Genomic DNA, 22,710 nt, shown 5'->3' on the forward strand with positions numbered 1-22,710 from the left:
CAGAAAAAATAAATGTATGTTTATATTAATATAAAAGTTAAATATTTATGTGGCAAATTGAAAAGTAAAATTACATTAGCCATGAAATATATATCCTTTTGTTGACATGAAACTGATGGATCTAAAATGGAAGTTTGGATATAGGCCCCCTGGGTAAGGGGTTGCAAGTAGAACCTAATGGAAAGGCTGTACTTTGCTGGCAAGTGTGGGGTTTTCAAAGATGCTGAGTGAGGCTGAGATGGTCAGAGGGCCCTCCTGGGTCGTCACAGAGCCAGGCAGGCACCTTAGTAGGTGTGACGTGCCTAATACGGTTCTTTATACTGAGCTTCTTTCTTTTGTAGACACGTCTATTAAGACGACCTTTCTAATGACTGTTAAAGTCAATGGTGTAACTCAAGATGGAACCACCACGTTCATTCATAACAAAGTTCACAGTCGGACAAGGACCCTCGCATGTGCAGCGGTGAGTGCATTCAGCGGTCCCTGAGTGTTCAGGCTACACTGTCGCAGACTCGCTTTTTAAGTAACAACATTGAGTCAGGCCAACGACGGCGTGGAGAACTCACCTAACTTCATACACTGATACCCTTGTGAATGCTTATAAACATGCACACGTGCAGCACACACACAGACACACACACGCACACTTGCACACATGATAACATGCACACACACACGCACACACTCTCTGAGCATATATGACTATGATACCTGCTTTTACTGTTTGTGAACTTACTGCCTAGTGTGTGTCTATAGGTGACTAGTGATGGGCCATCATGTCTGTCGTGGTTCCATGGTCATTTTTGGTCGTGGGACTTTGGGTTGTTTCCAGCTGTGTGATGGATGCCCTGATCTGCTGCGGGGCTGAGACGCGGGCCTCTCAGGAAGCATGGCCTACGTGCTGAGCTACTTCAGGGTGCAGCGTGCGGCTCTGGGATAGGAAATCTGAAGGCCCAAAGTGGGACAGGAGCCCTCACTCAATTTTGTCGGCACCGCGTTCTGTCAGAATCAGAAGAATCAGAACAAGGTCCCTGCTGTAGCGAGGAGACCCTGCCAGGGCTCCGGGGTCGCATGGAGAGCGTGGGGGCACAAGAAGGAACATGAGTTTGGTTACAGTGTTGGGACAGCGGTTCCCAGCCGGGTCTCACGCCAGCTACCTCTCGGCCGTTACCTCACTCACTCCTCACAGCAGGCCCACGGAGCTTCCATCTGTCATTAGAACCCCATTTTATACAAGAAGAAAACCAGGCTTAGAGAGGTCACGGCACTGGCCCAAGGTGACAGTGATAGTGAGGGAAGAAGCCAGGACTCAGCCCTGGTCTTTTATTCTGAAGATTGTGGCCTTAATGCCACTCACACCTAGTTAATAGCAGTGTGGTACTGGGCCTGTTTATCCTGGAGAGAGAGGATTCAGATAGGGAAGGACTCCACTGAGCGCTGGGCCACTGGCTTTGGTCCCTCTGTGTGGACGGCTCTCAGGATCCTGAAATGGGTCAGAACCATCGCCTACAGGGCAATGGATTGTTGGAAAGTGCGGCTGGCAGTGCCGCCCTGTCCCATCAGAATCGCAGCCACGTCTCCGCCCCACCCTGAGCAGGGGCTCCACCGCACTCGGTCTGTCGGCTGGACAAGGCAGGTGCTGCTTGGGAAGCCCCACAGGTGACCGGCCGCTCGTCTGCCTCCAGTTATCACCGGTGTGAGTGGGCCAGGCCGGTTTCTGACATGCATTCTCCCCGTCCGTAAGGGGGTTACACCTACCCTGCCTGTCTGGAAAGTGGCGAAGATCCAGTTGGATGTCATATAGGAGTGTGCGGAGTTTTTGCCAGCGTGAGGCATCTGCGTAACCCCCACGTGCCTGTGTAGAGCAGGTGCTCCGTGAGTGCTGCTGAATAAACAGGAGGGGCGACAGGTGTGGGATTTGCAGGGACCACTGGACAAGCAGCGGCCTCCCCTCCGTCCCCAGGCAGATGGCCTGGAGGCTGGCCTCAGCAGCTGGCATTGCTGTTTCTCGATGACAGGTGGTCAGTGACTTGATCCTGGGGCCAGTATAACTGATCTTGCTGGTTTGTCTGGGACAGAGGGGTTTCCCAGGACTTGGGGCTTTCCTTTTAAAAACGGGGACGTCTCAGGCCCACTGGGACATGTTGGCCGCCCTACCTGAAGCCCGATTTTTGATTAGAGCCAGGCTGCCGTGAGGCCACTTGTCTGCACTGCCTCTTGGAGGCGTCCGCCATGTGCGCACCTCCACAGGGGCCCTTCGTGCCCGCCATGGTTTCTCCCCGCCCCTGTTGGTGGCCCTACTTCAGTGCCACTGTTGGGGACTTCTGTGGTTCTCTCTCTGCTCACGTCCCTCCCTAACCTTGCAAGGAGCATTGCCCTGACTTAAAAAAGAGATGGAGCTTTTTGTTATAGACATATTGACCACATGCACCATGGCTTGACCTTAGGGCCCCCAAATCTTCAGGTGGTTTCACTGTAGTTTTTTAAACTTGCTGACGTGTGTGTGCAGCTTGAGGTAGACCTCTTCTTAGTTGAACCCCCCACCCCGGCCCTGTAAATCCAGACAGGTTCTTAACTTGTAAGAAGTGCTTATCTATGCAGCACAAATACGTCCACTGATACAAACCTGTTTGTCACACAGACTCCTTAGCTGCCCCTCCCCATGCATCACCCTGTGACCCAACTGGGAGACATGGGTTTGGTCTTGTTGGGACCAGGGCCCTGGGAGCAGGTGGCCGGTCACGTGACGGGAGCTGATCGGGTAGAAGAGAAACCACAGCTCAGAAGTGATAAAAATAGCAACTGTTGGGCCGCTGGATGGCTCAGTTGGTTAGAGCACGAGCTCTCAACAACAAAGTTGCCGGTTCAATTCCCACATGGGAGGGTGGGCTGCGCCCCCTGCAACTAAAGATTGAAAATGGCGACTGGACTTGGAGCTGAGCTGCACCCCCCACAACTAGATTGAAGGACAACAACCTGGAGCTGATGGGCCCTGGAGAAACACACTGTTCCCCAATATTCCCCAATTAAATTAAAAAAAAAAGTTAAAAATTGCAAAAACCACAATTTAAAAAAAATAATAACTGCCTCGTGCTTCAGCCGTGACATAGCAGGGCCCATGGTCACGAGCTGCCGTCCGTCCCCAAGCCCATGGCGGTGGCCTTCTCTGCAGGCCCGGCGTCGCCAGTTGGCCTGAGGGTTTTGAGAGAGTTTGACCAGTACCTTTATGTTGCCTTCATGCCACACACACATGGCTCTTCTCGGCCTTCTTTCCTGTCACTTAGGTCAGCACCACCTCTCTGCTGATTGTCCTCTTACGTTTTCGATGCTTCTTAGGATTCCCCCAGACCTGTTTTCCTCCCCTGACTGCAGACATTCCTGGCTTGGGAAACCTTGGGTCAATAGTAGGGGTGACCCAACCCTGTTCAGAGCAGGGGTGACCCAACCCTGTTCAGAGCCACAGTGCTAACATGCCACCAGAAAGCCACAGAGCTGCTGGTTTGCTCTGGGCACAGACAGCGTCTTCTGTCAGACGACTTCTGAAGGGGCGTGCTGGCCGGGCCGGCATGGCTGGGCAGAGGTGTGTGGGGAGCCATCTGCTCACCTGGCCACTATACACAACCACATCCCCCTTGCCACTCTGAAAAGAGGAGACCCGATTCTTAATTCTGAAGGACAGAAGAAAGGGGCTCTTGGCAGAGAAGCGGGCACTACACCATCACATTGGTTTTGTCTGCACGGCCTTTGGCTTGAGGCATCCTGGCCTCCTAACAGACTTCAGGGGCCTCTGTGTCGGGAACGACAGGCTAATCGGGAGGGAGAAAAACACGTAATCCATTGGGTGTCGTTAGAGCAAGTGCAGACCTGGGCCAAGGAGGAAAGTCGGCGAGGGGTCTGATTAGTAGTAAGCCTTAGCTCACGTCCCTGGACACGAGTGTAGCTGTGGAAATGGCAGGTTTGTGTCGCACTCTTAATTTTTTATGCAGGTGCATATCATTTTGAATTATCCAAAGTAAAAAGAGTCTAATGACTGTAAATCATATTTGTTTCCAGAAACACCCATTTGGGTCTTGCTTTCTAAGAACTGTTTTTGGCTGGCATCTGAATTTTTCGGGGCTTCTGGCGAGTCCCCGGGGGATGATCGTGTGATTGTCTGCTGTGGAAATGTGTTACTTCGTGGGTCAGTTGGCGGGAGAGTGTCTTGCTTGCTTTATAGGCACAAATCTTCCTGTGTCTTTGCAGAAGTGTGCAGAAATTATCGTGGCTCACCTCGGCTACTTGAATTACACTCAGTACACAGTGACTGTGGGATTTGAACACGTGGATCTACCCATCAAGGAAATGAATTTTACAGTAAGTATCCCAGCTGACCTCACGTGTTTGCGCAGCTCATTTGTTCAGCTCCACTCTTCTGTCGAGTGAGGGAAATAACACAGCATCGAAATCATGGTATTTGGGACAGTGGAAGACATGTGCAGTTTTTTTTAAAGTATAGGAAAACCACAATTTCTTAAGGATATGGAACCAAGAATAGCTTAAAGAAACAGCATGAAACTGGAAACTCTTCATGGTGCTCCTGGGATTTAGAGCACGGAGAATAGTTTTCCATTTGGGAGGTAATCAAAAGCCCTCCTAGGAAGGCAGGGCTTCCCTCTGCAGCCCCTGAGTGGCTGTCAGACCCTGCCAGGACCTGCTCTCACGTGGCCTGCCACAGTTGCAGAGGTCTGACTGTTAGACTTTCCTGTGTGGTGTCCAGCTGAAATCCACCTCCCTGTTCCTTCCACTCACGGGCAGGTGTACAACCAGCGTAGTTAGGACTATGGGTTTTAGATTGGTTGGGTGTGTTGGGTTCAAGTCCAGGAGCCATCGTTTACAGTTTGACATTGGTAAGCCTCCATCCCTTGTCTGTAAAATAGCTACCTCGTTAAGCTGTGGCTGTTAAATGAAGGTCCTAATGGGCTCCTTTTTGAAAATAACACTTCTTGAGATATAACTCACATCCCATAAAATTTACCCTTTTAAAGTGTACGATTCAGTGGTTTTTAGTATTTCACCGAGTTGTGCACCCAGCACCACTATCTAACTCCAGAGTGTTTCATCACCCCAAAAAGAAGCCCATTACTTAGTAGTCATTGCCCCTCCCTCCCTCTCCAAGCCCCTAGCAATTACCATCTTCTGTCTGTGGATTTGCCTGTTCTGGACATTTCATATGAATGCAGTCATACAGCATGTGGTCTCTTGTGAATGACTTCTTCCACTAAGCATAACATTTTCAAAGTTCATCCATGCTGTTGTGGGTGTCAGTATTTCATTCCTTTTTCGCTGAATAATATTTCACTGTGGGTACACTACATTTTGTGTATCTCTTCATCAGTTGGTGCATATTTTGCGTTGTTTCCATTCTTGGCTATTACGAATAATGCTGCTATGAGCATTTAGTAAAGAAAGCTAGAAGGATATCTCTGAGTGGTGGGATTAATGTTTAATTTTTTGCTCTTTTTCATAATGAGCTCTTACTACCTTTATAATCAGTAGAGAAAAGTATACTATATATATATGTGTGTGTGTGTGTGTGTGTATGTGTTTGGTTTTTTGTTTTGCTTTGTTTTTAAGGCTCCTAAAACAGCTGATGTTTGAAGGGGGTGTCCAGGATGTGTTCTAGCCATTCACTCTGAGAAGCTGGATTATGGGACACCTACCTTAGTAGTATTGTGTCTCCAGCTCGTATAGAGACGCGTTGAGAAATTAGAGAACTGTACGCCAAGTGTTTCTATGTCTTTCCTAAAATTGCTCTTGAAGACAGATCCATTATGTTGTGAACTTTTATCTAAATCTCCAAACAGAATTCCTTTTGTCTATATGTTACAGCTTCTTTTATGAGAGAAGGAAAGGTGTATAACTCCTCACGTTTCTTTTGTATTAGCTGCTAGACTTTTCAGAAATAAGTTTTATGCTGAACTGTAGTTATTACTAACATCTGTGTATAGGTTTCTAGTATAAGTATTACTCTCTTTACAATTTTACCATTTGAAAAACTTTGAAAATTGTTTCTATTTGAATCTGGCTTTTTAATTAGAAGCTGCCTGTATTCCTTTTTGGAAGTAAACAAAGCATAAGGAATAAAATACATCTTAAAAGTATGTTAGTGATACTATTACACACCCACCGGAATGGCTAAAATGAAAAAGACAAGAAGGTGCCAGAATGGGCAAGGCGGTGGGGCCCCCAGAGCTCCCCTGCCCTGCTGGTGAAGAGTGAATTGATGCAGTGGAGGTGCAGGCACGTACTGCCCCACAGACGTGCATTTACGTGTTCATGTCACAGGAGCACAACTGTCAATAGCTCCAAACAGTAGACTGACTACTCATCAACAGTGGATGAACACACAGATCGTGGTCTGTTCCTGTAATGGAATATTATACAGCAGTGAGAATGAATGATTACACCTCCGTGCAACACACGGGATGACTTTCCTAAGCATAACGTTGGCTGAAATAAGCTAAATACAAAATAGTACATAGCGCACGATTCCATTTATATAAATGACAGTCGTGTTACTCTTGGTAAATTAGTGACTTGAAGGGGCCGTAAAGGGAGGGGCTTTGGGGTGCCATGGAGTTTCTTGATCAGAAGAGTTATGCTGGTGTGTTCAGTTTGGGACATCCATTGAGGTGTACACTTGGGATATGTGTACCGTTGTTGGTGAGAATATTACCTTTCAGTGAAAACTTAATAAAATACGCAATGCACTTTCAATCAGAGCCCATCGGGATGCTGCCTGGTAACCACATACGTTTCCTTAGACAGCTCTTGCTTCTTCAACAGAATTTGACTTTTGAGAATTTCTATTCCTTTTGTTTGGCATTTCCTTCGAATCTTGGCGATTGGAGTTTTGAGTCGTGTGTTCTCAAAGTCTAGGGTCCATTCTCACCGTGTGTGGTGGGGCCGTTGGCTCGCCTGTAAGACTCCAGGTTCTTAGGGACACCTTCCCCTGCGCTTCACCACTGGTTTTCACTTGCCAGTTCTTCCTCCTTGAGGAAAATCAGGTTCAAGGGAAAATTACACGGGTTGCTTCTTCAGCCTTCTGGGAGGGAGAATTGTCACCAGGGCAAGCCAGAGTGTTCAGATGCTGTTTATAGCAGCATGTGTCCGTTCCTTAAGCAGACGTCTAGATGGCTCACGTCCCCTTCCCTGCCTCAGCCTACGTGCAGGCGTTATCTTGTATGGCCTTGTTGTTGATGCCATGTCCCTTAATTTGAGAAGCTTGATTTCTCTCCTTTTGTCCCTCAGTCCCATATTTTATGAACATTTGGTTCATGACTTCTACTTCTGTCTTTTTGAAGTCGAGTGGCATCCTTCTATCTCTGCCTCGTTTATAACTCTCGTTCTTTTGAGGGCATGTGCACACGCCCCATTGCCATGTTCAAGCCAAGCTCACCCGCCAGGTCTTACAGGTACAGCTTGTCTCCTTTGGTTTTACAGGTTCGTCTCTGTGGCCGTGCTCTGCACACACAGTGGAGAGCAGACTTTAGACGCCATGTGGACTGCTTGTACTCACTTTTCTGTCATTGTCTCCTGAGTTTTGTGAGCCCTTCTCTGCACACATCACGGCAGCACCGTGTCTTCACAGTGAAGCATTTTCCCCTCTAATTAAATGCTCTCCAGGTCAATTTTTGTGTGACACTCTCGCCAGCTGCTCATGTCTCATTTCCTCCTTTTCCTTCCTAAGCCATGACCTTTCTCTGGGGGGTGAGATTAGAAGAGCAACCGATGTTCCCGAGCCCTTCAGTTTTCCATCCAGGGACGTCCTCTGCTTTCCTCATGAGTTGGGGAGACTGGCCGCAGGCAGCCATAAGCACAGAGCGGCTTCTGGCTCACACTCATTCATTAGGACAAATGACAGAAGCAGGGCTTAGGTTCCCGCCCCAAATAGTTCTGTATAATAGCTTTCACTTCCGTTTTCAAGTCTTGGAAACCCAGGCTGTGCATCTGAGCATGGGACCCGATTCCAGGGGTTGCTTTGTGCTGCACAGGTTGCCGGGAGAAGCGCGGATCTGAGCAGCCTGTACCTGATACACCTGCACACTGTGTGTCCCTGTGGCTTTCCCATTTGGAGGACTCTCTGAGGACGTCATAAAATATTTGTTGTCTGCCAAAAAAGTAGTCAGCTCCTGGAGGCATTTGCACTGATTTTATTTTTTTAAGTTCAATTTTTTCATGTCTGCACAGGATTTGACATCATATTTTCTTGCATGTGCTCAGCAAACGTTGGACAGAGGAACTAGAGCAAACCTCTAGATTTTAATTAGGGAGAAGTGACCCAGGTCATGAAGTCAGCACTTGTTCCAAATGTCAATTCATGGTATGACAAGGTGAGCCCAGCCTCTGAAAGGACAAAGATGGCTTTGTGAACGCCAAAGGACCTGGACACAAAAGCCGAGAATGGATGGGTAGCGCTTAAGATTTCAGAGTAAATGTCAGAAGCCTGATGTTTTCTGGGATTTTATTCTATTTCCTTTTACCTACTTTAATTACAGATTTGGCACTTAAAAATAAATGCGAAAACAAACCCCCTAATTCCAGAGGATTGCTTTCGTCCAGTGGCCGCTCTCGTAATCACGGTGCTGGCCCAGGTAGCGGCCAATCTCAATCCCTGTGGAGCTTTGCCCTCGCGCCCCGCGTCCCAGCATCCATGCCGACCAGAGGGCCACTGTCTGCGGTGGAGCGGCCAGGGCCGGGTCTCTGAGCCTCACGCGGTCTTCTCGGGCTCACTCAAGGGAAAAGAAAGGCTTTTTAAGCCACTGGTAGAAGTGAAAGCCAGACGGAGCTGTGAGGCGCTCTGGTCTTGGAGGAACACAGAGGTGATTCCTCGCAGCTGCTGCTGCCAAGGCAGCCTCCAGAGGGAGGTCGTGTGTGGAAATGGTCCCCTGGACCAGGAAGGAGAGGGAAGGAAGCAACGGGAAAGCACGACGAGGGGTGTAACGTAGTATTGGGTGCCCCACCGCCCAGGTACAGCTCGTGCTCGGCGCTTTGCCCTGAACGCCCGGCTTTCCAGTATCTTCCTTCTCCATCCCAGCTCCGCGTCTTTCTCCTCCTCCCTCCAATTCACTCATCTTTTAGAACTCAAATGCCTATTTCAGGTGGAGCTATATTTATGGAATAAATTTTTTCTTAGTATTAATTTTAAAACTGAATTGAGCGTAAAAATACATACTTTCTTCATTGTTACTTTAAACGTATTTCGTGAGTTTTTTCCTGATGGTAACACTTCTTTTTTCTCTCTTGATTATGCCTTAGAAACTGTTTTCTCAGCTAAGGTGTGTATTACACTTTTTCTATTTGAATATTACGTTCACAGCAATACTGCCCCCGTCAGTGCTCGTAATCACTGCTGTGATAGTTCTGTAAATGTAAGACGTAAACACTTAGCAATGTCGTACTAGTTGTCTTATGTTATGGATTTTAATAGCAGCTATGATTTACCGGACTTGTGCTATTTGCCAGGTACTGTGCTAAACTTTTCAACGGCGTCATCTTACTTAGATGTTATGATACTTCTGTGAAGCAGGTGATAGTATCCCCATCATATGGAGGAGAAATCCAAGGTTTAGTGAGATTAAATACGTTCCCCAACAAGGATACAGAAGAGCTGGGATTTGAACCCGAGTCTCTGACTTCAAATTTCATATGCTCTTAATCACTACGATTTCCACTTTCCCTTTGACATCGATTGTAACTGTTGGTTTTTGTTGGATGGCTTTTTTGAGTATAATTGACGTACAGTGAAGTGCATCTATTTAAACTACAAAATCTGATCCATTTTGATATCTGTATGTACCAGGGAAACCATCACCATAACCAAGGTAACAGGCACACCCATCCCTCAAGGTTTTCTCTTGCCCCCCTGCCTCCTGTTTCCTCTTGTCCCCAGGCCACCACCGAGCTGCTTTCTTTAAAGATACTTCTGCATTTTCTAGAATTTTATATAAATGGAATCATAATATGTTTGAATTCTTTGGCTCAACATAATTATTTTGAGATCGATTGCTGATATCGGGTACATCAGTAGTCTACTCTCTTTTGTCCCTGCGTCCACTGTGTGGTATAGCCAATAAGAGTTTTATCTGTTCACCCACTGATGGACATTTAGATTGTTTCCAGTTCTGGGCTGTTATAAATAAAGCTGCCGTAAACATCTGGGTACAATCTTTATCTGGACATGTGGCTCTCATTTCTCTTAGGTAAATACCTAGGAATGGAATGGCTGGCTCATAGGTAGGCGTCTGTTTAACTGTTAAGAAACTGACAAACTGTTTTCCACAGTGGTTCTATTGTTTACATTCCCACACCAGTGAGAGTTCCAGTTTCTTCACATCCTCGTCAGCACTCGGTATGGTCAGTGTTTTTCATTTTGGCTATTTTAATAGGTGTGTTGTGGTATTACAGTGTGGCTTTAATTTACAGTACTTTGAAAATGTTGTCTTCTGGCTTGCATTTTCTAACAAGAAATCTGCTATTCTTAGCTTTCTCCTCTGTAATAATGTCCCTCCCCTCCTACCCCCCCACTTTTAAGATTTTTCTCTTGTACTTGTTTTAAACAATTTGATTATTGTGTTCCTTGGTGTACTTATCTTCAGATTTCTTATACTTAGGGTTCATTGAGCTTCTTGGATCTGTGAGTTTATAGTTTTCATCAAATTTGGAACATTTTGGCCATTATTTGTTCAAATATTTTTTCTATCCTCCTGTCCCTCCCCTCGCCCCCAAAGAAATTCAGGGACTCCAAATACTCATCGGTTAGGCCACTTGAAGTTGTCTCCCAGCTTACAGATGCTTTGTTTATTTTTTTCTCTTTTCATTGTAGATCTTTTTTTTTTTTTTTTCAGTTCAGGTGTAGAAAACAATGTAATAGTTAGATATTTACACCCCTCACAAAGTAATAAACCCCCTCCCCTAATCTACTACCCCTCTGACATTGTAGATAGGTGAGGGGACTAGAATGCACAAATTGGTAATCACAGGATTTCCACGGGGATACGAAGGACAGTTTGGGGAATCTCATCAATAGCGTTGTAAAGATTGTAGGGTACCCGCTGGGCACTTGCCCTATTAGGGGGCCACCGCAGGGACGGTGTCGGTGCCTGACCACTGTCCATTGTTCACGTTGCTGTGTCTTCACATCCACCGATCTCTGGAGTCTGTGCTGTGCTGTTGGTCATTTTCCAGGCTCCACTTCATATGTCCGGTCTTTCCTGTAGCTTCTTGATGTCCTTATGTGCGGATTCTGTCCTCAGTGATGTCTGGGTCAACTTGGATTAATGACCTTTTTCCTCGTTGTGGTTCATAGTTTGTTGCTTTTTTCAGATGCCTGGTTATTTGTGATTCAATGCAAGACATTACTGACTGTGAGAGCTTGTATCCTTATAAATATTCTTGAACTTTGTTCAGGGATGTCATAAAATTACTTGGAAATGGTTTGATCTTTTTGGATCTTGCTTTTAAACTTCCTTAGGAGGGACCAAAGCAGCATTAAGTCTAACCCCCCCCACCCCCCACCCGTAAAAGCCTTGGGAGCACGCTGCCCAGTGCCCGTGACTGGTTTCCCTGTGCCGTGGGACCAGGCACTGCTCCTGGCCTCTGTGAGTGCTGTGAGCCTTCAGGGATTTGCCGCAGCCCTGGACGGTTTCCTCACACTCGTGTGCTGGTCAGTGTTCAGGTGAAGGTGAGAGGGGATGGCCTCTGGCTGGTATCTGGTGCTCGCTCTCTGTACAGCTCTCCTCTCAGGGCTCTGTTTTGTGACTCGGAGCTGGTAAACTGTCCCCCTGCTCCCCCTGCGGTGTGTTCACGGCACAGGGAGACCACGAGGCTCTGCTTGGGTTCCCCCCATGGTTTGGGGCTGCCAGACAGTGCACCTCCTTCCTATCAGCCAGAGGTTTTTATCTTTCATTGCTTCATGTCCAGTGTCTTATACTGTGGGGTGTGTGTGTGTGTGTGTGTGTGTGTGAGAGAGAGAGAGAGAGAGAGAGAGAGAGAAGGAGGGAATGAGAATGTTTCAGGCAAGTTTAAATCTAGTGTCTATGACTCTGTATCTGTTCTGAAGTGGATTTTTGAAACTGCTCAGATGAGTTCCCTTCAGTGCGTTGTGACGGGGCTCGTTGGCCCAGTGCAGCCTTCTGGGGTCTGGTGGCGAATCTGCCGCTGGCTTGTGACCGAGGTTGGCAGGGCTGCCTTCTGCCGGCCTCAGCATGGGGCCTGCATCCTCGGCTCTGTCAGGTGTACGCCTGGCACGAGGGAAACGACACTGTCACCGCAAGCACTGGCAACGAATGTACTGTACTTTTTTGGTTTCAGATTCATTTTTATGTTTCAATGCATGTTTTACAACATCCTACCTACTCAGTTTTGCATGTTTAAAAAAAAAAATCTGTTTCTTTTATTGGAAAGCATGGCTCTCTCTACTAAAGAAATTAACAGTGTTGATTTAATATGAAGTTTAAAAGACAGATGCTCTTACTGCGATTATAGAATAATTTATTTGCCAGATTCATCATTAGTTAACACCACTTGAAACTATTTTCAACCCTTGGTAATCAATATTTACAAAGTCTGTGTTCTTCAGACTTAAAAATCAAATATACTAAGTGTTAAAATTTTAGAGCACATAGAAAGTATAAGGTAAGAGAATATTTTAAGTTACCTACCGTCTCATGTGTAGAGATAACCATTAGTAATAATCTGGTGTACTTCCTTTTAGATGCATATATGTTTTTCAGATTGTTTCCCCACTTTCCATTTTAGTGGAAGACTTACGACCCTGCATTTTCCCAGTGGGAAGTGTGGTTCCGGTTCGTCTTTCTGGTGCTTACTTTCATTGTCACTGTAAGTACCATTCAGACACGTCAGATTCCAGAAAGGGCAAAGTCAGTTTATGGTTTGTGATTATCCAAGTGTGAACCGCACGGGAGACTTACCTGAATTCTGAGCCACTCCATCCAGTGGCTGACCTGATATGACTAAACATTCCGTATGTCTGCTAGATGCTGCTGTGTGAAAAGCGTGCCGTGGGGTCTTTTAGCACGGACTTCTGTGTAGTGGAATGGGAATCACAGATCACTGACTTGTGAGTAAGCTCTCGTCAGTATACAGTGACAAATGGCATGTCCCTTGTGTGGCAGGAAGTCTGCCTTATTTGAGTGACCTTTGAGTGCAGAGACAGCACATTCTTGGGTTTTTACATCAGAAAGTGGCGCCAGACCTTTCTGTCTTTTCAGGAGTGAGCCACAGATGAGTGGGTTTCGAAGTGCAGGCTTCTGGCTCACTTGGGATCAAAGCTCAGTGTCCACAAGCACCGAGTGGCTTTGGGGGAGACGCTAACCCTTAACACACAGGTGATCCCCACAGAGGCCCGGTCAGTGAAGGGGGAACTTACAAATTGGAGGAGGAGGAAGCAGGCCTCACCTAGTGGCTGACTGCTGTCTGCAGGGTGCTATTCTTCCTGCATCGGCTGCCTGCTCCCTGCTGATGCAGAGGGTGTGACATCAGGAGATGTATCCCCTCTACACACTGGTGGCCACTCCAGTTGCCACCCGAGGAACACTTGGTGCTTCGCAGGCTAACTATGCAGAAGGACACAGGCTTGTGGGAGACATGGGAGGAAAGTGACCTGGGACCCAGGTGTGGACGGAGCAGGGTTGGGGGGAGACACACAGCCACTAGCACACAGAGAGCTGGGGGTTGTGGCTTCGGGCCACACCCAGGGCTTCCCCTAGTGAACTCACAGCAGAAAGGTGGAGAGCGCCATTTGTCTTGGTCAGCCAGGAATCCTTCTGTTTCTTGAAGCGCCTCTGGTGCCTGGGCTGCTGCTGGCACACTCAGGGGCCCAAAGAGCTGGCGCAAGGGCCCTGTGTCCTTAAACGAGAAATGGCCTGAACCTAACAGGCTGCCGCAAGTGACCCCTCCATCTAGGAAGTCCAAATTGCCTAGAAAATCATTGGCTTGTGTTATAGGAAAAAACAAAAAGAAAAAATAACTCCAGGGCTGAAAACCACAAATTGTCGAATGTCTTAAAGCAGTTTCAAGAACTTATCCCTTGAGCCACCGCACCTTCCTGCGGTCGTCCTGACCATGGCGGTAGGCCATGTTTCCTTGGCTTGTCTTCAGGGAGCCCTGGTGCCCTCCCTAGTGCAGATGTTGCCCGGCTGGGAGCATGTGGCCTGGGCCTCGGGGAGGTCCTTCTTTGTGGGCTCCGTTACATTCTTGTCCCCTCCTGCCTGATGACAACAGCTTGTGACCCTGTGACCTTGGGCCCCTTTGCAGCAATTCACCGTCTGGTCTGAATTGTCACGGATGGTCTCGGTTGGTAGTGATTTCAACAAGGGGTTCACTCAGAGGTCGAGCCTGGCACATGCCCGTCCATTTGGGCAGACGCATGATGCTAAGCGGGTGTCAGCCAGGGCAGTGACCGAGGCTGCTTTGGTTTGCAGTGCCTGTTCGCACATTCCCTCCGGAAGTTTTCCATGCGGGACTGGGGGATCGAGCAGAAGTGGATGTCCATCCTTTTGCCTCTGCTGCTGCTTTACAACGGTAGGTGCCACTTCTATTCTGGAGTTTTCCCCTTTAAAATTTAATGCTGGCAGGCATCCGAGGTGGCCTGGCCTTAGTCTCCAGAAGCGCCCAGGGTGGGGTTAGGGGGTGGAAAGAACAGGCAGTAGCACCCCCCTCCCCCAGCACGATGCCCGGCCGCTTTCACAAATGAGTGACTGCTCGGGTGGTTAAAACCTGGAAGGACTACAGACACAGCCTTCTCGGAACTTGGCTGACGGTGACAAGCACGCCGTCTGTTCCTCGTCCCCTGCTCCAGGCGTCCGTGGCTTCCAGCGCTGCAGCGCGGATTGCCAGGCCTGTGGGCAGGAGCGGATGGCGGGAGCAGGCGGCGTTTTGTAATGATCACTGGAGCAATCTGTTCGTTGCTGTTAGGTGTTTTGAAAAACAGAACAGCCTTTAGTTGACTACCTCCCCAGGTGCTGGTGCACTGCCTTCCTCAGGCTGCCTGCCGTTTGTGTTCTAGATCCGTTCTTCCCCCTGTCCTTTCTGGTGAACAGCTGGCTCCCGGGGATGCTGGACGACCTCTTCCAGTCTGTGTTCCTGTGCGCCTTGCTGCTCTTCTGGCTGTGTGTGTCCCACGGGATACGGGTCCAGGTGAGCGCTGCCGCCGGAGTGGCGACACTGTCCTCTGTCGGCCTCCGAGGCTCATGCGTAACACGCACCTGCCTTTGACGGTCTGTCTCCAGCCACGTCATCAAGAGAAGAATGCTCTGTGTAGAAATGGTTTGAGTATCTGTGATCCAGTGCAGTCTAGTAGGGGTTGGTGGTTAGCTCGAATTATTAACTTCCCCATTCCTTACTCATTTTTTCTTTTTCTTTTTAGGGAGAAAGGCGGTGTTTGACTTTCTATTTGCCTAAATTCTTCATTGTTGGACTATTGTGGTTGGCTTCTGTCACGCTGGGAATATGGCAGACGTGAGTAATTTTACTGTGTGTGAAACTTCAGTATGGAAAGCCTGTGGCATTGTGGACAGAGCGAGTCCGACTGTATGTTGTGAACTCATCCAGAAAGGAATCTGTCACCCAGTGTCTCATGATGGGCACTGAGACTTGAACTGAGGGCTCATTTTTGCTTGAATGGCATGTAGGGATATACACGATTCTTCTGGTCTAATAGAAAAATGAAAACGACTGGGTCCTTTTACATTCCTCCTTCAGAGAGGCGAAGGCTTCGCTCAGGTCGGCTCCTGCCCACCGAGCATTTTAGTCGCTCCTCTAGTCGCTGGCGTCAAGACCTTCCCACCTTACACCAGCTCCCAGGGTTTATCTTTGTTGGTATTTCTGTCCTTCTGTAAAATGGTGCCCAGTGGATTTACTGGAGACACTAGTTCCATTTTGGGGGCATCGAACTTCATGACATAATGATGACAGGACCGAGTCACATCTTCTCCACTTCCCTCTCCCTGCCTGTCATCTCAGCGATCCAGTTTCACTTCAAAATGAGTTTCATGGAAGTTTGTATTTACTGTCATTGCTTTCTTTGTGTACCCATCTTTTTCGTAGTGCCCATGTATATCATTGAAAGGTGCCAGGGAAACAGATCTTAGAGATTTTCATAATGAAAAATTCTGCTACTTCACAATGCTGGTGGCTGGACAGTGACGTTAGTGGCATCATATGTGTTTTCAGTGTGAAATTTAGGATTTCTCATAAATTTAGGATTACTTTTTAAAAATCCTTTACTGTTGGTTAACAAGTAGTTTATATCAATAAGTTAAAAAATCTAAGTGAAAGTATAAAATAAAAAGTAAGCTTGTTATTAATCTATGATTTTTTTATAACATATTTTTAGAGTTAATGAATTACACGATCCAATGTACCAGTATCGAGTTGATACAGGAAATTTTCAGGTAAGGGTTGTTAATGAACCCTAAGGAGTTTTTTTAATGGTATTTAAAAAAATATTGAATTTTGTAACTGAAATCATGCTGTCAACACGAGCTTGCTAACCGGCCATTTGGGAGAAACTACAGAAAGTTCATGGGTGGAAAATTTAGAAAAACGTGTTTGCGTAGTATGAAAAGTAAACTTTGAAAAACTGTGTTGTCACTCCCAGGCCATGGTTTGTGGTTGAAGTGCCAGGACCAGAAGGTGTGTCAGAGTTTAGGAACGTTACGGAACAACTAAGAGAACATTTTGTTCATTTAATTCTCTAAAGTAGCAGGAGGTTTCCCACGAGCGAATGGTGTGGCCGGGGCTTGTAGCCACAGTGGGTCCGGTGGTGTTCTGCTGTCCCCAGCTTGAAACTCTTTGTCCCTTTTGAACAAGAGATCTACCGTGTCTGTATGACACAGAGGCCTGCATATGGCAGTCAGCCCTGAATGTGGCTTCCCCCCGACCCCACCCCGAGGTTGCGGGCATCCCTCCTCGCCTCTCAGGGCAGCCCCTCTGGACACAGCTCCCTGGGCCCGGTGTGGGTGTGCTTGGCACCCAGGGGCACAGGGAGTCCCGCGAGGAGCCTCAGAGTCGTGTTCCCAGAGGCACAGAGTTGAATCCTGACCGAGGGTGACATCCAGCATTTGCAGAGCTTCTTGGAGGCGGGTAAGGGGGACGGTAAAATCTGTGGTCTTTTGTGGGAATGGCTGCTGAGAAAGAGCGCAGTTAGTGAATGATGATATGTCGAGAAGATATTTAACTTGCGTTGAGACTGTCATCGCACAGATAAGAAAACCGAAGTCCAGAAAGTTGAGACTTACCCGAGGAATTCTCAGGATCTAGTCCTAGGTTCTTTCTCTGATATGTGCCACCATCTTCATAGGCAGGGCAGGGAGCCAGGCCTCAGCCTGGGGAGAGACAAGGAGGAGCCTCTGCCATTTATTGAGCACCTACTATGTGCCAGGCCGTGTGTGAGCTAGAGGCTTTCAATGTGTCCAGGAAGGAGTCCTTGCTCGTCTGATTAGCAAGGGCTGGGGGTCCTGTTGGGGGAGCCGCCTACACTCAAGAGGCTGAGAGGCTGGGCGCAGTCTTGCTCTGTTTTAGGAGGGACCTTCAGGGCTCTAGGTCCCTCTTAGTGTTTGCCTTTCCTGTGGATGGTGGTGTTGGATGGCAAAGCCGCACTGAGAACCTGTTCTTATCCCAGCATCCATCTTGTTTCATTCTAGGGAATGAAGATTTTCTTCATGGTGGTGGCAGTGGTGTATATTTTATATCTTCTGTTCCTGATAGTGCGGGCCTGTTCTGAGCTGCGTCACATGCCTTATGTAGGTAAGAGCCACTTCACGAAAGCCCAGGGCACGGTGGGTCAGCAGTTAACTTCACCTGGGGGAGGGGTGGCTGGAGGCCACCAAACAAGTGGCCTAACTTGGAGGGGAACCCAGGGACTTGTCCCATTCCCACAGGCTGGGGCCACAGCAGGGCTGAGTGGATAACTCTGGGCCATTGGGACAGTGCCCCGGGCCAGCACTGGCGGGACGCCTGTGGGCTGCCAGCCAGCTGGGGTCCTTGGTGCCAGTGTGGCTGTGGGAGCTGCCCGGATGGTTCCAGCATCGCGCCTTGTGGAGGGGCCAGCCGGGCGGCTTTCCTAGTCCTTGAGTCAGAGCAAGTCACCTAATTTCGTAGGATCCTTTTCCCCAGTCTGTCACAAGTCATAACGGCCATGGCCTCGTGGGGACCCTCCTGGACTCTGGGGAGGTGGGACAGCGTTTCCCCTGGGCTTCAGGTAAACACAGGTTTGAAGTCCAGAGGGAAGCGCCGTTTTGTTCAGGGGGTTTGCTTTATTTTCGTCTGAGATGAGAGTGGGGTTTACTTCCAAGGTGGTTTCATGGGGCTATTTCTTTCTTTTTCAGATCTCAGGTTAAAATTTTTGACTGCATTGACTTTTGTAGTGCTTGTCATTAGGTAAGAAGATTTTATTTCTTAACGAAGCAAAACCGTGAGTTTTTATTTTATGCTTTTGACTATCTTTTCTCCCCTTTCACGGAGTTAATTGTAGGGAACTTCTGGCCAAATGTGTTCACTAGGTCAGAGAGGGCATGTGGCTTGTCGCAAGTGCCCAGGGAGCCGACCTGGTGCATGGGTCACCGGCGTGTGTCACACTTGCTGTGTAGGTGAGGCAGACAGTGGAACACCTGTCAGAGAACTAGAATGCCGCGTGGGGTCCTGGCACCTGGCGTCCTTTGGATGTTCGAGGACAGGACTGTAAGCAGGAGTTGGTTTTGTTTACATTCAGTACGACAGATGTCATTCACCTGAATAGGCTGTTGGCCCCCAAGGAGGGGCCTGCGAGAGCCGGTCGCCAGGGCCCCGAGCCAGGAGCTGAGCGCTCCCGGGAAGTTGTCTCTTTGAATGAGTCCAGATAATTGTTTGGTTGTTCATGGTTGGCCTCTTTCTCCTAAAATCCAAATCCAGAGGGAATAAAATCTAGTTACCTGCATTTCTTTCTTGGTTGTTTGGATGGCAAATAAATGGCCGTCAGCCGTTTTCCTTGGTGGGAGCGGACGGGGACTCAGGCTGGCCTCCTAAGTCTGCGTGGAGTGTGACGGCTGCTGTGGGCCTCCGGTGCGTGAGCTCACAGCCCTCTATAGGTCGGATGCCGTGCTCACCTCAGCGTGGGAACTCAGGTGGACTTCCAAATGAGCTTGAGTTTATTCAGCCTCTAAATTCACCTGAGAAGAAGTGGTGTGCGTATTGTACGCAGTGAGTCTTTTCAGTGCTGGGCGCAAATGATGTCTCTGAACTTGTCACACATCCTCACAAACTTCATGTCCTCTTACACACACACACACACACACACACACAGTAGTAACCTCTCCATAGGCTGTCTTGGAAGTTGTTACACCTTTGTGATTTTTCTTCATGTTCAAAGGGATTCCTTTATTTATGCAGCAGTTACTTAGTGAGTGCCTACCCTGGTGAACAGGCAGACAGGCTCCTCCCTACCAAGTAAATGAATAGCATACGTGCCCTAATGAAAATACAACAGAGAGAGGTGACGATGGCAGGTTTGAAGAGGTCACTAAGCAGGGAAGTAGCTGCCCATCTCTCTGAGGTGACATTTACCTGGGGCCTAAAGGAGGAACCCTGGAAATACCTGGGGCTGGCTCCCCAGGTAGCGGGGACAGCAGGTGGTTCAGCAAGTAGGAGGAACAGCAGTCACAGGAGGTGAGGACATGAGTGAGAGTGGCCGCTGGAGAGTTCAGGTCGGCCTGGAAGCCACTGTCAGGCACCGTGTTATTCTCAGGGACGAGAACCTGCTGTGGGGCTTCGGGCCAGCAGTGAAGGGATCTGATCCACGTCTGTAGTGTGAGCTGTCTGGCGGCGTGTGGAGAACGGACCCAGGGAGGGGAGATGAAAGTCTGGGTGCTGGGGGTGGTTTGGGAGAACCTGGCTGTGGAGCCCCACATTATCAGAACCTCAGTGATCACACGTCAGAGGCAGGTGTCTAACAGGGCCTGTTGCTACTGCATCGTGGGAATCTGTGCCGAGGGGGAAAGCAGACTTTCCTCAGGGAGCTGGTAACTGTCATAGGAGATGGTCTTGAAAACAAACGAAGGGAGTGAGAGATGGGGAGGGAACGTGCCACAGGGGAGCGTCCGGGCCCCGACGCGACACTGACATGGCCCGGTCAGCGTTAGCTGAGTGTGTCCGGCCGTCGGCCCTCCTGGGTCTGAGACCAAACGCCTAGCGGCAAGCTGTACGTGCACGTGCTGTGTGTGGACAAGTTTCGTGCAGAAATGATAGATGCTCGGCTGTAATTGTTAACAGGGTGAATATAATAACTTATATGAAGCTGGTGCCATTTCTTCGTGTATTTTACATCTTTTCCTGTTTTTCTCCCCCAGCATCGTCATCCTTTATTTAAGGTTCGGAGCACAAGTTTTACAAGACAATTTTGTAGCTGAACTGTCAACTCACTACCAGAATTATATCCTTCCCATGGGGAGACACCGCGCTTCAGGAATGCACGCTGGATGAGTGTTTGCATGTTAGGTTAGGACCTGCAAGGAGAGGCAGGGCCCTCCTCAGGGCTGGGGTTGCGGAGCCCCGGGGGCCCACGCGGGCCTGTCTGCGGAGAGGGGTGCTCACACTGGCCCCACCGTGGCCCTGGGAAGTGTTGTTCCTCCGTGGGCAGTGCTCAGTCTCCCAGGGTGAACCCGGGTCACTAACCACGTGGATTCGAGCCCAGGGACCCCGGTGCCTGCGGCTGCTGTCGGCCTCTCACCGTCACCCAGGTGCATCCAGCTGCAGTGTCCACAGGGCTGTGGTGGCCAGGGCAGCTGAAGCCTGTGTCTCCAGGAAGCGTCTGTAAAACAGCGGGACCTCCTTCAGTTCCTGCCTGGGCGCCTGAGGCCCGTGGGGCAGGCAGGGTGCCTCCCTAGTAAACGCCTTTTTCAAATGTATGACAGACTGTGGGCTTTCCTCTGCCCTGCCAGTGATGGCATCCATCAGGGCACCGTGGGGGTCGGTCCTTTCCATTGCTGGCTCTTTCCTCAGGGCCTCTTGCAGCCTGTGATTTAATGTATGATTTTTTAAATTTCCGTGACTGAATTTCACGCTAAACTTTTATCAGACTCTCACAGGGGTCTGTAATCCAGACAGGGTTAAGAGCAACTGGTCTGAGGGTCTGTTTCCATTCTTCATCCCATGCTTGGTTCATCCATGTCGTGTGGTCTTCCTGCCCTTTGCTTGATCATGTCTGGTCCTGCCCCCTAGAGACGTTGCCTGGATAGGAGAGAGCATGGCTCGCCTGTCACTTGCAGGTGACCTGACAGGCTGTGGTGACCTCTGGCCGTGGGCTGCCTGTGGCGACCTGAGCTCTGGGTTGGGAGCCCCGAGGTCCTCATTGCGATTGACAGTAAAAGGGGTGAGTGCTGCTGGTTAGCAGCAGCCAGGCTGAAAGCACAGGCGCCGACTGTATGTCCGACTGTGGACGTTCTGGGCCTGCTTACGTCCCTTGACCAGTGTCACCAGCTGAATTCTTGTCTTTCTACGGCTTGTTGAACTTTTACCTCTACACGTTGGCCTTTGTGTACTCTCCATCGAAGAACGCCCTGTATGGTAAGCCGCCCTGGGCTCCGGGTTGCTGGCCAGATGCTTCCGCAGAAGTTCAGGGCCCCCCCTCCGCGGGTTTCCTGTTAGGGCTGGGCGCCATGGCTCACAGTGCCTTCTTTCTACAGAGAGGCACAGGGACCTCTAAGTGGCGAGCTCTGAGTTTTAGTTAGAACACAGCGTGCAAGATGGAAACGTTTCGGAAGTGGGTCCTAGCACAAGCGTTACAACCATCAGCCATATGAAATAAAGTCTGTTGCGTACTGGTACCATGACCACTCAAAAGAAAGCCAGAACGCACAGTCCTCCCCCCAAAACAGCCCTGTCACACAGGACGTGAACAGGACAACATCCTGGGACCTGGGCAGGGGTGTAGCATGTCACCACCCCGACGTTTATGCCGCGTGAGTTCTCAGAGCACCTTCATGAAGTGTCTCACTTGAGCTTCACAGCAGCTTTATGACAAAGATACAACTACTCCCATTTATAAGGGAAGACACTTAGACCAGGCGGCATGCAGGGCGGGCAGATCAGCCCCCCGGCCGGTTTCCTCCCGCTCCCTGAGTGCACCAAGGAAGCGTACCCACGAGGCAGCTCCGTCCTGGGCTCCTCCAGCTGTTCCCACACCGTCTTCACAGCCGCCAGCCAAGTAGTGATGCTGTCCTGGTGGGTAGAGGAAAAAACACGCTCAGGAGACAGAATGATGTGTTGAGATCACACAGATACTAACTAGTGGAAGCTGGGATTGGAATCCGCTCTTTGCGACTTGTAGCCTCATTCTAGGACAGGCTAATAACATAAAACATGTTTTGGCTGGTTTTCAGAGTCGCAGCTGAAAGACAACCCTGCGTTCTCCATGCTAAATGACTCCGACGATGATGTCATCTACGGGTGAGTCCCGTCTCTGGGAGGCTGTCCCTTGCTGAGCATCAGCCTGGTTTTGCGTGTTTACTGAACAGGTGTAATCATGCTAACCAGGTGTTGTAGCATTGCTTTCCCCTGGGAATGTCATGATTCCGTGGTCTTCTCTCCTCATTATTCAGGCTTCCGCTGAGTGGTATTCTTTTTTGCTGAGCACCGCGAGGGAATGGTGACCACAGGGAGGACAGTTCTTCCTGG

General features: G+C 49.1%; 1 protein-coding gene across 3 annotated transcripts in view; it reads left to right on the top strand.

Moving 5' to 3' along the window:
* TMEM181 (transmembrane protein 181) overlaps positions 1 to 22,710 on the top strand; it is a 66,244-nt gene that overhangs the window by 40,031 nt on the left and 3,503 nt on the right. For all 3 annotated transcript variants that reach the window (XM_033098096.1, XM_033098106.1, XM_033098115.1), the window contains exons 5-16: positions 342 to 463; positions 4,243 to 4,353; positions 12,799 to 12,879; positions 14,484 to 14,583; positions 15,068 to 15,198; positions 15,428 to 15,519; positions 16,397 to 16,454; positions 17,706 to 17,808; positions 18,390 to 18,441; positions 20,385 to 20,467; positions 21,511 to 21,600; positions 22,416 to 22,482. In XM_033098096.1, the coding sequence (XP_032953987.1) occupies positions 342 to 463; positions 4,243 to 4,353; positions 12,799 to 12,879; positions 14,484 to 14,583; positions 15,068 to 15,198; positions 15,428 to 15,519; positions 16,397 to 16,454; positions 17,706 to 17,808; positions 18,390 to 18,441; positions 20,385 to 20,467; positions 21,511 to 21,600; positions 22,416 to 22,482 (1,090 nt within the window). The remainder of the gene's footprint in view (positions 1 to 341; positions 464 to 4,242; positions 4,354 to 12,798; positions 12,880 to 14,483; positions 14,584 to 15,067; positions 15,199 to 15,427; positions 15,520 to 16,396; positions 16,455 to 17,705; positions 17,809 to 18,389; positions 18,442 to 20,384; positions 20,468 to 21,510; positions 21,601 to 22,415; positions 22,483 to 22,710) is intronic.

Source organism: Rhinolophus ferrumequinum, chromosome 3, assembly GCF_004115265.2.
Source record: "Rhinolophus ferrumequinum isolate MPI-CBG mRhiFer1 chromosome 3, mRhiFer1_v1.p, whole genome shotgun sequence".
Classification (NCBI taxonomy): domain Eukaryota; kingdom Metazoa; phylum Chordata; class Mammalia; order Chiroptera; family Rhinolophidae; genus Rhinolophus; species Rhinolophus ferrumequinum.